Genomic DNA, 12,373 nt, shown 5'->3' with positions numbered 1-12,373 from the left:
GCAGCATCTCACCCCAACAGAGCTACTGCAATAGCCTGTCTAAAAACACACCTAACCACGCTATTCCCCATTTCTGTGTATACAGGACAAAGTCCAACACTCTTAAAACAGGGAAAACTGTAAGCCACCCCAAAATTTAGCCCCACACTCCCCTCCCCTGCTTATCTCTAATCTAAATCCCTTGCCTATTCTAGAATTCACCAGAGCTAAACTGATAATCTAACTATTCCCTCCCCACAACTCCATGACATTTCTCAGCTGCAAGTCTTTGATCTTACTGTTCCCTCTAAAAGGAACTTCATCCTTTCCTGGATCACTCCAACCCACTTCTTTTTAGCCCCAGATTAAGGAAGGCACCCTGCAGATCGGTGGCTGCCAGCAGCTAGAGGAAGGGGGGGTGGGAAGCAACTGCTTAATAGACATAGAACTTCCTTTGGGGTGATGAAAATGTTTTGGAACTAGGTAGAGATGGTGGTTTTACAACATTATCAATATACTATATGCTGCTGAATTACTCATTTTAAAATGATTAATTTTATGTTGTATGAATCTCACTTCAATTTTTCAAAAGAGGCTGCAGCAGCAGCTCATCCTGCAAAAGCACCTGCACTGACTCCTCAGCAGCAGACTGAACCAGCACCTTGTCCACTGACCTGTCACAGCAGGTCTTACTGTCTATGATGCTTACAGAGTGCCCCATAATACTTTCATACTCCTCTCTTCCTTATCTTCTCATCCCCCAGTACTTAGGCTCAGCCCTCAAGAAATGTTTGGGTTTCTCTTAATAAATGAAAAATAGAACTACTACTTACTTCCCTTGGGGCAGGAGGCTACAGCCGATGATACTGTGAAAATCTAGGGTAGACAAAAGCCAAGGGCTTGTATCAATTGGAAAGGGAAAGATCATCAGGAAAGACTGCAGTTCATCTGGTTATAAAGGACAAAAATGAAATGACTTCTGGGGAGGTTTTTCAGTTAATAATAAGAAGAACATTTATTGAGTTCTTCACTACTTTCCCATTTTCAAATGCAGAAACAAATATATTTAAGTAATTTGCCTAGAGTCACAAAGCTGTTTACTGGGAGCAGCTAGATTCAAACCCAAGTCACCTATACTGCAGAGCTTGATGCTGTAACACTAAGACATCACCGTGCCCCTTCGTACTGCTTAAAAGCTGTGAATGGATATTCTTTGGCCTACAATTTGCCTTTTGTAAAGCTGAGAAAACACTCCTTTTTCCGTATTTGTCTACTTATCCATCGTCATGAATGCTGTTTATATATCATAAAGTACTTTCTTAAAATATGAAAAGTTAATTTTTAAAAAAAGAGATGAATCAGGCCTGGCTGGTGTAGCTCAGTGGATTGAGCACAGGCCTGTGAACCAAAGGGTCTCCGGTCTGATTCCCAGTCAGGGCACATACCTGGGTTGCAGGCCAGGTCCCCAGTTGGGGGCACAGAAGAGGCAAACACACATTGATGTTTCTCTCCCTGTACTTCCTCCCTTTCCCTCTCTCTAAAAATAAATAAATAAAATCTTTATTTAAAAAAAGAGATGAATCATAAACAAGATCTTCCACTAAAAAAAAACCTCTCATTAAAAAGATCTCCCATTAAAACACTAAATCGGCAAGTGTTTGTGACCTATTCTCACGCACAGCTGAAAAGCTCAGAATGTGCTGGCCTCGCTAGAGCCACACCCACCTGGCTTTCCCACTGGAGACTCATTTTCATAGCACCCCAACCCCTGCACAGGGTAAACACCCTGCAGGTGAGAAAACATGGAGCAACAACAAGCCATAGGAAATACTACACACACACATTTTTAGTTTAGTAAGCATGATGTATATGTCCTCCCCCAACCCCATTCCTTCTTCTCTCTTACATGTCACAGTCTGGAAAGAAATAATTAACCAAAAGTCTCTAAGATGAAAAAGATATATATTTGTGCACCTAGAAAGGAAAAACTTACTACAGAGGTAATGTCAAACTTTGAAAACATTATCAATAAGGTCAATTTTAAAGCATATGCCCCCCCTAAAGAAGTACGTGTATCCTTTTAGACAGACACACATACACACATCTCCAGATAGTAAGCTGGTAATTTTTAGTTTGGATTCTCAGGACCTACTTCACCTAAATGTCCTCCTAAATATCTAAAACCAAACATAATAGGGTAATATACTGGACGAACATACATATGCACACAAAAGCAAATAGGCTACCACTTGACCAATGATGGAACAATTTGATCACCAGTAAAGATAATATATATACAGCAATAGACAGAAATGTTTAAATCCATGAGTTCATAATGAGAAACAAAGTCTAAAGAAAAAAAGAAAGAGAGAAAAAGAAAGAAAAAGAAAGATCACTTTTAGAAAATGCCGGGGAAACCCAACATTTATATATTCAGAAAATTAAAGTTCCGTTAATATTCAGAAAATCTAGAGCAAGAATGAAACATCATGCTTTTTCTCAGGGTAACCAAATATTCAATGAAGGGGAGTTTTTCCTTTATAAAAGCTATTGTATCCCAGCTAAGAGATTAAGATGGGATGTAAAATGACATGCCTCTAGATATAACAACCATTTTACAGAAAATACAGGAGGGAGAGGAAGGGGGCATGCAATGAACAAAATTCTGACCTTGGGAAACTCTAAAGAACAAATAGCCTGGTTTCTTCAAAAATAAACTGTAAGAAGGAGAAAAAAAGGAAAACCTACAGATTAAAAGAGATTTAGGAGACATTAACCAATTGTAATGGTAGACTTCATTTAGACCCTGATTAAATAATTGTAAAAAATAAAAGTTTATAAGACAATTGAGGAAATGGAAACACTAACTGGATACATTGTGATATTACAGAATTATTATTATAAAAGATTTAAATGTGACAATGGTATTGATGTTGGTATGTTTATAGAATGCTTGGCTTTCAGAAAAACATTTACAAGTACACTATTTACAGATGAAATGATATGAAGTCTGGGATTTACTTCAGAATAATCTGTGATAATTTACTTCAGGTAAATTACAGGGCATATAGTTGAAATAGGATTGGTCCTGAGTTAACAATTGTTGTAACTATTGTGTTTACTTTTGTGATACTATTGTACTTTGTAAATGTTCTAAAGTTTCTATAATAAAAAAAATCAAGATTTAGTCTTCAAGAATTTTAAGGTTAACATCCTTCACCTGGGTCAAGTAAATCAGTTTTTAATTGGGAAAAAAAAAGCCTTTAGGAGAGCTAGGCATAAAATAACAATACACATTCAGAGGCATAATAGTGGTGTGCATAAATTGCCCTGGGAGCATGGGTAGGAAGGGTGGGGTCAGGGGAAAGGTAGAAAGGTAAGGCTTGATTGAGCCCGAACCAAAAGGCAGTTTGCAGGGCTTTCCAAGCAAAAGCACAGCAAGTGTAACGGTGTGGAGCTGTGAAATTACACAGCCCAGGGAGGGAGCAGAGAGGGTCGCAGCTGGGGGAGATAGTCAAAAAAAGGTTTTTCTTTCTTTCTTTCTTTCTTTCTTTCTTTCTTTCTTTCCTTCTTTTTTGTTTTTTAAATCTGAATTAAAATTGTGAATTCTGTTACAAGTTTAAACTATTGTTTAGGGAAACTGCTGACTGGCGCTGTAAAGTTGCATCTTCAGAAATTATCCTGTTAGTGAGTTAGTAAGTCCATTCTTCTTTTCCCTTTCCTGCCAGAATTAGCTAACAGCCAGCAAAATTTTGTTCTTAATGCTTGGTTTGGTTTTATTCGTCATCACACTCATTTATTTTCACGTAACACTTTACAAAACTTACTCTAATATTTAACTTAAACTGAAATGTGTTCACTTTTTCTAATCAGATAGGTTCTGTTTTTTTATACCATGTATTTCTCTTTATTTTAGTGCTGTTATTTTAAGAAAAATAAAATGCTCAATTTAGCACTGCTAAAGATTTAAGCTCAAAGAGATGCTTCATGTTCCAAGTGTACAAAATGCAAACTGGCATACTGGAAGTACCAATAACTACTCTGCATCTCTAGAAGGAAAAAAAAGATTAAATTAATGTGTATTAACCTCCACGTGGGATGTGATTCTTTAGTGCAAACTAAGTGGAAAAAGTACAGTGAATAAACCTAGAAAAGTGTATCTTTTTTTCTTTTTCATTGTATTTTTTCCATTACCATTTATCCCCTTCTCATGGGAAAAGTGTATCTTTAAAGCTGAAAACATCATCTGTACCACAAATAAGTTAGTGACCTGTGCCATCACTAAATGCCATTTCTTCCAATTATTTTGAAAAATAATGTGAAACAGCCCTGGCTGATGTGGCTCAGTGGATTGAGCACCTGTGTGCAAACCAAGAGGTTGCTGGTTCAATTACCTGACAGGGTACGTGCCTGGGTTGCTGGCCAGGTCCCCAGCTAGGGGCATATAAGAAGCAACCAACCCATGTTTCTCTAGCTCTTTGATGTTTCTCTCTCCCTCCCTTCCTCTCTCTTTGAAAATAAATAAATAAAATATTTTAAAATGTGAAACAAAGTAATCTCTCCTTCTATGTGCTTATATTAATAAAACAAAATCGTGCTTTAATAAACATCATCAAATTATCAAACATACAACCTGAAGCTACCCCCCCCTTTAAAAAAAATGGGAATGAAAGAGCCTAATTTCACCACAATTTCCTTTAAGTCCTAGCAAAATCATCCTAAAAATAGGTGGAGAGAAAGGTACAATTCTGATTTAACTCCAAAGCAGGTTAATTAGTATTCTCATAAAAAGCATACAATCATTTGGTAAAATCTATGTAAAGTATAAAGGTCCGTTTTAATTGCTCCAAATGGGCAACAGGGCAGTTCGAGCACATATCCTTTATGTTTCTGACTCTTCTAGACTTTAAAATGTTTATTTCAGTAATATAAAATTTTGATGATATAGCCATTCTTCTAACTTACCAAATTATCTAAATCCCAACATCTGCAGTCAGGCTGTTTCTCAAGATTTCTGTTCTCCTGCCAACTAAAAAGGGGCCCTAGTACTTCCTAGTGTGCACACTGAGGGCAGGCTCCACGTCAACACCGAATGGAGGTCTGTCCCACCGGTGAGACACGGCGCAGCAGGATAACCACCCTCCCAATTTCACCCCCACTTCCAGAGTTACCACCCATTTGGGGCTCTGTGTTTCCAACTACGCCCGATTCCTTCTGCTTCGCTCAGAAATCAAACTTTCCCAGTGACAGGCAACAGAGGCCAGAACAAAACATCCACCCAGCCGTGCGGCGCTCAAAACTGCGTCTCTGACTCACAGAAGGTCCGGAGTCCGGGCGGGGAGAGCGGGGGCGGGTCCGCTACCCTGACCACCAGGGTACCTGTTGCAAATCTCCCTCTCCGCCCGCATCCCCGGGGACTGAGGGGCGCCCTCCAGGGATCCCGCGGAGCCGGGCAGGGACCGAGTGTGCGTGGGGAGCGGGGCAAGCCCCCGGGTCGCAGGAAAAGGGCCGGAGTGAAGGACAACTCAGAAATACTGGATTAAGGAGAAGCGGGCGATTCGATCCCGAAGCGCCAGGACCTCCCCGACTTGGGGTAGGGGGCGGGGGAGGGGCCCCGCGAGGCCCGAGGGCGGTGGGTGGGGAGGGTCTCCAATCTAACTCGGAGCCCAAACCTGAAGGGGGTGGAGTCACCGGGACAGCACCAGCAGGACGCTCAGAGGGAAAGCCGAGAGGAGCACGCGCTTCGGAGTAGGGGGAGGACTCCGAGGGAGGGGAGCCCGGGAGCCAGGGACGCGCGCGGGCTGTGGGACTCACCGCACAGGTGACGGCGCCGGAGGACTGGGGGCCGGGCGCGTCCTGCCTCCTCAGGCGGGACTTGAGGCTCTTCATGGCCAAGTCAAAGCAGACCCACTCCCGGCGAGCGCAGCGCGCCTGGTTCCGTTCTACAGGCGATCCTTAATGTCTTCGAGAAGCTAGCGCTCGCCGAGGAACAGGCGTCCCGACCCCACCTACCATCTGGGGGCCCCCAGGCAGCCGAGGGCTCCGGGCCTGCGGTGGCGCCCCGTGTCCCCGCAGCCAATCCGCCCGCAGCCCTCGGGGGGTAGGGTTGGCTGCAGCCAATCGGAATCCTGGAAGAGGGAGGGACTTCCCTTCCTAACTTAATAACACCCTTCCTCTCCCTGCAGGAGAAAAAGTTTGGAACTCCAGTTAGGGGAACGGCTGATGTGGGTAGCTAGTAGCGAGTAGAAACGCTACAGCCGGGCTGCAGACCTCTGGCACCTGCCCACCTGGGAGGTGGAGCCTCAGGTCTGCAGAAAGCACGCGGTCCATGCATGCCAGCTCCCCTCTTACAGGACCACCCTTTTCCCACCCGCGTGCTCCTTCCCTAGTAAATTTAGTCAAGTTCCCTTCCTGCTATCTAGTCCCAGAAAGGACTTCAGGTTACCTGCACACACATACACCCTGGCTTTCCAGAGCAACTTCCTTTCCATCTGCTGATGTTTTACTACACACATCCCGGTACCTGGAAACAACCATAGGTATCAAAGACTCCACAAAAAACCTCTAAGAATAAGGTGCCAGTTGTATAGAAGGGCAAACAGTTAAGGAAAGACTTTATAGCAAATCAAAGTACAGACTGAGTGCTCAATAATCATTTGTTCAGTCAAGAACCCACTGCTTTGGAGGAAAAGAGATGGAATGCTAGGGCTGGGGTTGCCTTTAATAAAAAAATGACCCACATAGCCAAAGTGATATAAGAGGACGTCAAAGAATAAATATTGTGGCCTTTATTTCCAAAAAAAATTTTTTTTGCTTCCTGTAGAAACACATTACAGGTAAAAGTATACAATGAAAGTATACTATCCAGAAATCTGGATGCGAATGATTTAAAGGAAGAAAGAACAAACAGGTGAGCAACACTCAACAGTGTTTTTTTTTGTTAACTTGACGTCTTCAAAAGTGTTCCTTAGAGTCATTTTGCCCACCAAAATGTTTATTCTAGCATGCACCCATATGAAAAGACAAACAATCCCCATTTCTGACTAACAAAGAACTCTCTGTGGGAAAGGTCAGTGGCTTTCTTTGGAGTCTCCTTAGAGTAACTCAAGGTTTTATTCAACTACTGTAAGAAAGTTTTTAGAATTCTCTTGGACAGATAGTATCCAAAGGCTGTGTTATCACTTGACAAAATAGTAAACAATTTTCTTTTGATTAGTTCTATAGAAGGAAGTTTTCTTGGACTTCTACTCCTTCCTCAAGATTCACAGCCATTCAATTTTTGTTGGCTCATTATAGTGTCTGTGGGTGGTTACTCTCTGTCCCCACCTGCCACTGCTGAGCCAAAATTATCTCATACCTGGATATTATTGAAGCTTCCCAACCAGCCACCCAACCTCCAAGTCTCACCTCTCACATTACTGATAAATTACCAGCCGTCATCAAATATCTTATTCCTCTTTTGTTCAGACCTTCAGTGGCTGATGAACAAAATCTAACTTTTTTACCTGGCATTTACCTGGCTACAATATGGATGCAACCCCATCTGCCAGCTGACACTCCAAATTACTCTTCAGCCCATTCTTCAACCACAGCTCTTGTCTTTTAATGTCCACACCTTTATGCATGCTGATCCCTACTCCAGTAATTTTCTTTCTGTCTACATTCATCTAACAAAACTCTACTCTTCTCAAGAATGGCAGGAAGAAGCACAAGGGGGCTTCTGGAGTATTGTACTATTCTATATGGTTACATAAACAGTGCATTCGATTTGTGAAAATTCAGTTAGCTTGTAGTCTTTATGGTACATACACTTTTATGTGTGAATAATACTTTAATAAAAATGTTTTTTTCTAATTATATGTTCATTTCAAGTGCCCTCCTCTCTAACAGAGCCTTCTCTGACCAGTCAACTGCAAGTGAGTTCTTCAAGCCCCTGAAGAGTTAAACGGTACCTCTATTATGATACTAACACATCAGTTCTGAACAAGCATTATTTTCCTACTAGACTTTGGACTCCTTAAAACCAGGGAAAACTGATAATATTTGAATTCTCTAGAATTCTTAACATATGTTAGGTGCTTGATAAATACTTCTGAATAGATCCATGAGTTCTTTTTGGTTATTGGAGTGAATTCTCATTGTTTATTCTCATGTAACTATTAATACTCCTCCTATTGTGAATACTGGGTGTCTGCTGTAGCATCCAAGTTCTTACAGTCCGGGTAACTGGCCCTTTTCAGTTGTTACTGGATAAAGCAAAAGCAACAGACAGAGCCACAAATACAGCTTTCATCAGTTTCCAAAAATGTTAGACAAGTTATTTTTATGAACTGTCTGCATGATGTCCCCATGGTGTCTGTGTCCAGTGGCCCTGATGAATTTTTCCAGGCTAGAAACTTGATAGCTAATGTCTACTTATTCCCATTTGAGAGCAGCTAAGTAAATAGCACTGGTTTGAATGCACAGCAAGGCTTTTTTTTTTCATGTTGATCTAGAAGCCCCCTGCATGAAGTAAACTCACTATTATTAGCATTCAGCCAGACAGGTTTGGTTTTATTTTGTTGACTATTATCAGTATTATTTATATTTGTCTTCGCTTTAGAACAAAAGGCACTCTTCAAACCTATATAGGTTTTTATTTGTTACCGTTCTGAATCTATATAAATTTTTTAAGTCTAATGTTTTATAATATAAAGCCAGGAAGGGAAATACACTTTTAAAAATTGTTTTGATAAGTTACACACATACAATGTAAACAAACTTCAAATAATACAAAAGGTAAGAGTCTCCTTACCAGCTCTATCCTTTGGCTCCCGCTGTCAAGGAACTTGTGTTCTAACTGGGGAAAAAAGCTAACGTATAACTCGACTGGAGAACAATGCTTACTGAACTGTTTGGTAGGATAGTAGATGTGGCTAGTATTCGAGAAAGAAAAAGATTAGGAAATGAGTTTGCATGAAGGGCAGGATTGGGTGGGGAGCTTCAGTGAGTGCACAGCGTTGAGAAGAAACACCAAGGAGGCAGAGGTGGTCCTGGAGACCAGCCAGAGCAGATAAGAAAGCACCCGTGGGAGATATTCATAGATAACATTGTTCAATTTAACTATTCAGACCTTCAATGTGATGATAATGGCAACAAGGTGACAAATACATTCCTTAGGAGGAGAACAAAGAATTGACACACAAAATTATAAATTATCCCTTTCAAACAGAAAGCTCTTCCAGACCAGTTTCAGGTATGAATTCCATATCCAAAGATTTCTGTCTTCATTTTCCGAGCGTCCTGCTATTCCTGGTAACTCCAGTTAACCTGACCATCAAAGCCAGTCAATAATTCCGTGGAGGAGCTCAAGACATCAGTCATCCTCTCCCAGCTCAGATGCCAAGGCAGATGGCTGGCAGAGCCACAAGTAGCCATGAGGTCATGAGCAAGGGCACCCACACCCACAACTCATGGCAGCCCCAGGAATGAGAGACCTGAGAGAGTTCTCACACCCTCTTCTCTTGCCACAGTCAAAACTAAAACACATTGCATATGAAAGCTTTTTTAAAAAATGGGTCATTTTTGACACTAAATGTGACACCATCTGCATTTCTAGTAAGCTCTCTAAGGACTCCATCCTTGAAAACTAGAGTGGGAGGAAGAAAGGTGGGAAGAGGAGATGGTTTCTGCTCCATATAACCACAGACACTTGTGTGAGTTTTCTTGGCTACTTGGCACTAAAACCTCTAGAGATGCCAATTCCCTCTTACAGAAACTTCTTCAATCTCCCCCACTGAGAGTTGTTTTATGCCCTGCTGTTTCCATCTTGATAACTCTATCAGTAGTCTCCCAAGGAGTTCTCCTTTGCTTCTGTCTGTCCCTCTGCCTTAGACCTTTTACAGCCAGCCATTCACACCAAGTGTGCCATTAGTTTCAATACTGAAAGAGGGAGCAAAACAGCTGGGACATGGTCAGGAACAAAACTAGACTTTGCTTGCAAAATTGATCTTACACATAATAGTATTTGAGATACCCACAATTATTTCTTTGAATTCAGGTTTAATGTCAAGCAAACCTAACTCATACCATTTGGTGAAAATAAAGCTTTGTTATCAAGTCTTGCTTACCCAAAGCTCCAGAAATACCATTGGCTTTTCTTTAATGAGAAGACCGATCGATGGTCCTGAGTCAGTGTGGCTCAAAGGCAGAAGCTCATGGTTGCCTCTTTTAAAACAGGCTGCTTATCCAGGAGCCCAGATAAATGCAAAGAATTTGGTTCAGGGTTCAGTAACTCTCTGACTCCGTAACAAACTTTCCTGGACTTTGGAGTTTTCTTATCTTAGGCAAAACACCAGGATATGATGCATCAACGAGGAGCAAAAAGACTTTCAAGACAAGCCCTGTTGGGTAATTCGAGTAGAAAATTTCTTGCTTTTGAATTGAACTGTGGAAAATAAAGACTATCTCTATAGATTTTGAATAGTAGTTTTACTTGTCCTCCTTATCATTTTTTCCTTGCAGATCTCCAGGGGCCTTTTAAAATTCTGACAAGGTATTAGTAAATACTCTTTTTTTTTTTTTAAGATTTTATTATTTATTTTTAGAGAGGGAAGGGAGGGCGGGGAGAGAGAGAGAGAGAGAGGGGGAGAGAGAGAGAGAGAGGGAGGGAGAGAAAGAGAGAAACATCAATGTGTGGTTGCTGGGGGTTATGGCCTGCAACCCAGGAATGTACCCTGGCTGGGAATCGAACCTGGGACACTTTGGTTCCCAGCCCAAGCTCAATCCACTGAGCTACGCAGGCCAGGGCTAGTAAATACTCTTGATATAATAATTAAATTACCAGTAAATTATGGGACTATTATACCACCTGTTACTCCATGCCAGTCTTTGCTGTTTATCCTAATGAAAAAACAGTGCAGACAGAATAAGTCAAGGTAAATCTAATGCTCAAAGGCAATAGGTAAATGACCCAAGCTTTATTATGATGCACATTCAACAATAACCTTACAGTCACTTAGATTAAAATTACTACTGTGTGGCTTAGTTATACTGAAAGGAAGGTCATAGGCCAAAAATGGGATATGTAAATGTTCTAATAAAGTTACATGCAAAAACACAGTTTATTATGTATATTATTATATTGGATATCATGTAATATTATATATGTTTTAATGTAGTATTTGGAATTTTTTCATATAATATCTTTATGAATTAGTACATCTTTACATAAGTCCTGATTTTTAGATTAAAAAAATCAAACCCCTGTATGGGATCTCCACACTTGTATGTGTGGGAAAAATGTATATTTTTAAAGGTTAATCTTAAAAATTATTTCCTTGCATGGCATCATAGAGGATGTGTGTATGATGTGTGTATGATTGGGTTTGGTTACCAAAAGACTCAGACTTTTGCTTCCTGGAAGAGACAGCTTATAAAAAAAATTATACAAGCCCCTTCTTCAAAACTACTTGCACCAATGTTTAAATTATCATTAAAAGTTAAAATATAATCTTGTATCAAATTGCTAAGTAATCCTTAATTACAATGCTTATTTGAGAGAAAAATTTTAATTAAGGTACAATTCCTGCATACAGCAGCATTATTCCGCATTGTGGATAAGCCTTCAGGGCTATTTTGGGCTATTAAAATTCTGATCATACAGATCAAAGAGATGTGTTCACTATTATGTCCTTATGGATTAACCACATATATATTTTTGCATCATCTATATCAATTTTGTGTAAGTATCAAAAGATATGCAATAATAAAGGATCAGTGTGTACTTTTCCTGTTGCTATTTTATGAATGTTGTTGCCACAAACAAAATATATTTAAAAATTAGTAAGTTAAAATACCAATATATCCTGGACTTCTAAAGAGTTACATTTTTATTTTGCTATGCTAGGGAGAAGCATTATGTGTTATGCTCCATAAACTTCAAAAATGTTCCTAAACTTAAACATCAATGAAGAACTGTTCCTTTAAATCTTAGAAGAGTATAGTCCATGAATTTGCCTAAGATCAAGGTGTAGCATTTTAAGACTAAACTAGAAGGTGTGTTTCTTCTACTACTGAGACATGGAGCTCTGAAAGAATCATAAACTCTCATGAGCTAGCAACTTTTCAGCTCATAACTCCGAAGTGACACATCAACAAAATAAGCTGGAAAACCCTAACACCCAGAAGCTTGGACTCTTATTAGGCAACTAAATCCTACCCAGAATAACCTCTGGGGATCCCTAATGTGAAGCACAGCCCATCACCTGCAACAATAAAGGCTGCTCATGCTACCAAACAAACACAGCCAGAAAGCTCCCATAGCGCATCACACCGCTCCAGGTCAACACTGTCCAGCCTAGGCCAGAATTTGAGCACTGTAAAAGCTTTTGTTTAAATCACACTTCTCTCCAAA

At 40.4% G+C, this 12,373-nt stretch overlaps 1 protein-coding gene across 1 annotated transcript in view; it reads right to left on the bottom strand.

Moving 5' to 3' along the window:
• Positions 1-6,025, bottom strand: part of UACA (uveal autoantigen with coiled-coil domains and ankyrin repeats) — a 95,079-nt gene extending 89,054 nt beyond the window's left edge. Inside the window, 1 exon segment of the mRNA XM_028506743.2 lies at positions 5,794-6,025. Coding sequence (XP_028362544.1) covers positions 5,794-5,868 — 75 coding nt within the window. The 5' untranslated portion in view covers positions 5,869-6,025.
• Positions 6,026-12,373: the final 6,348 nt, after the last annotated feature.

The sequence above is a fragment of the Phyllostomus discolor genome, chromosome 1, assembly GCF_004126475.2.
Source record: "Phyllostomus discolor isolate MPI-MPIP mPhyDis1 chromosome 1, mPhyDis1.pri.v3, whole genome shotgun sequence".
Classification (NCBI taxonomy): Eukaryota; Metazoa; Chordata; class Mammalia; order Chiroptera; family Phyllostomidae; genus Phyllostomus; species Phyllostomus discolor.
Note: the sequence above shows the minus strand (reverse complement) of the source record. Positions and strands in the feature narration are given on the sequence as shown.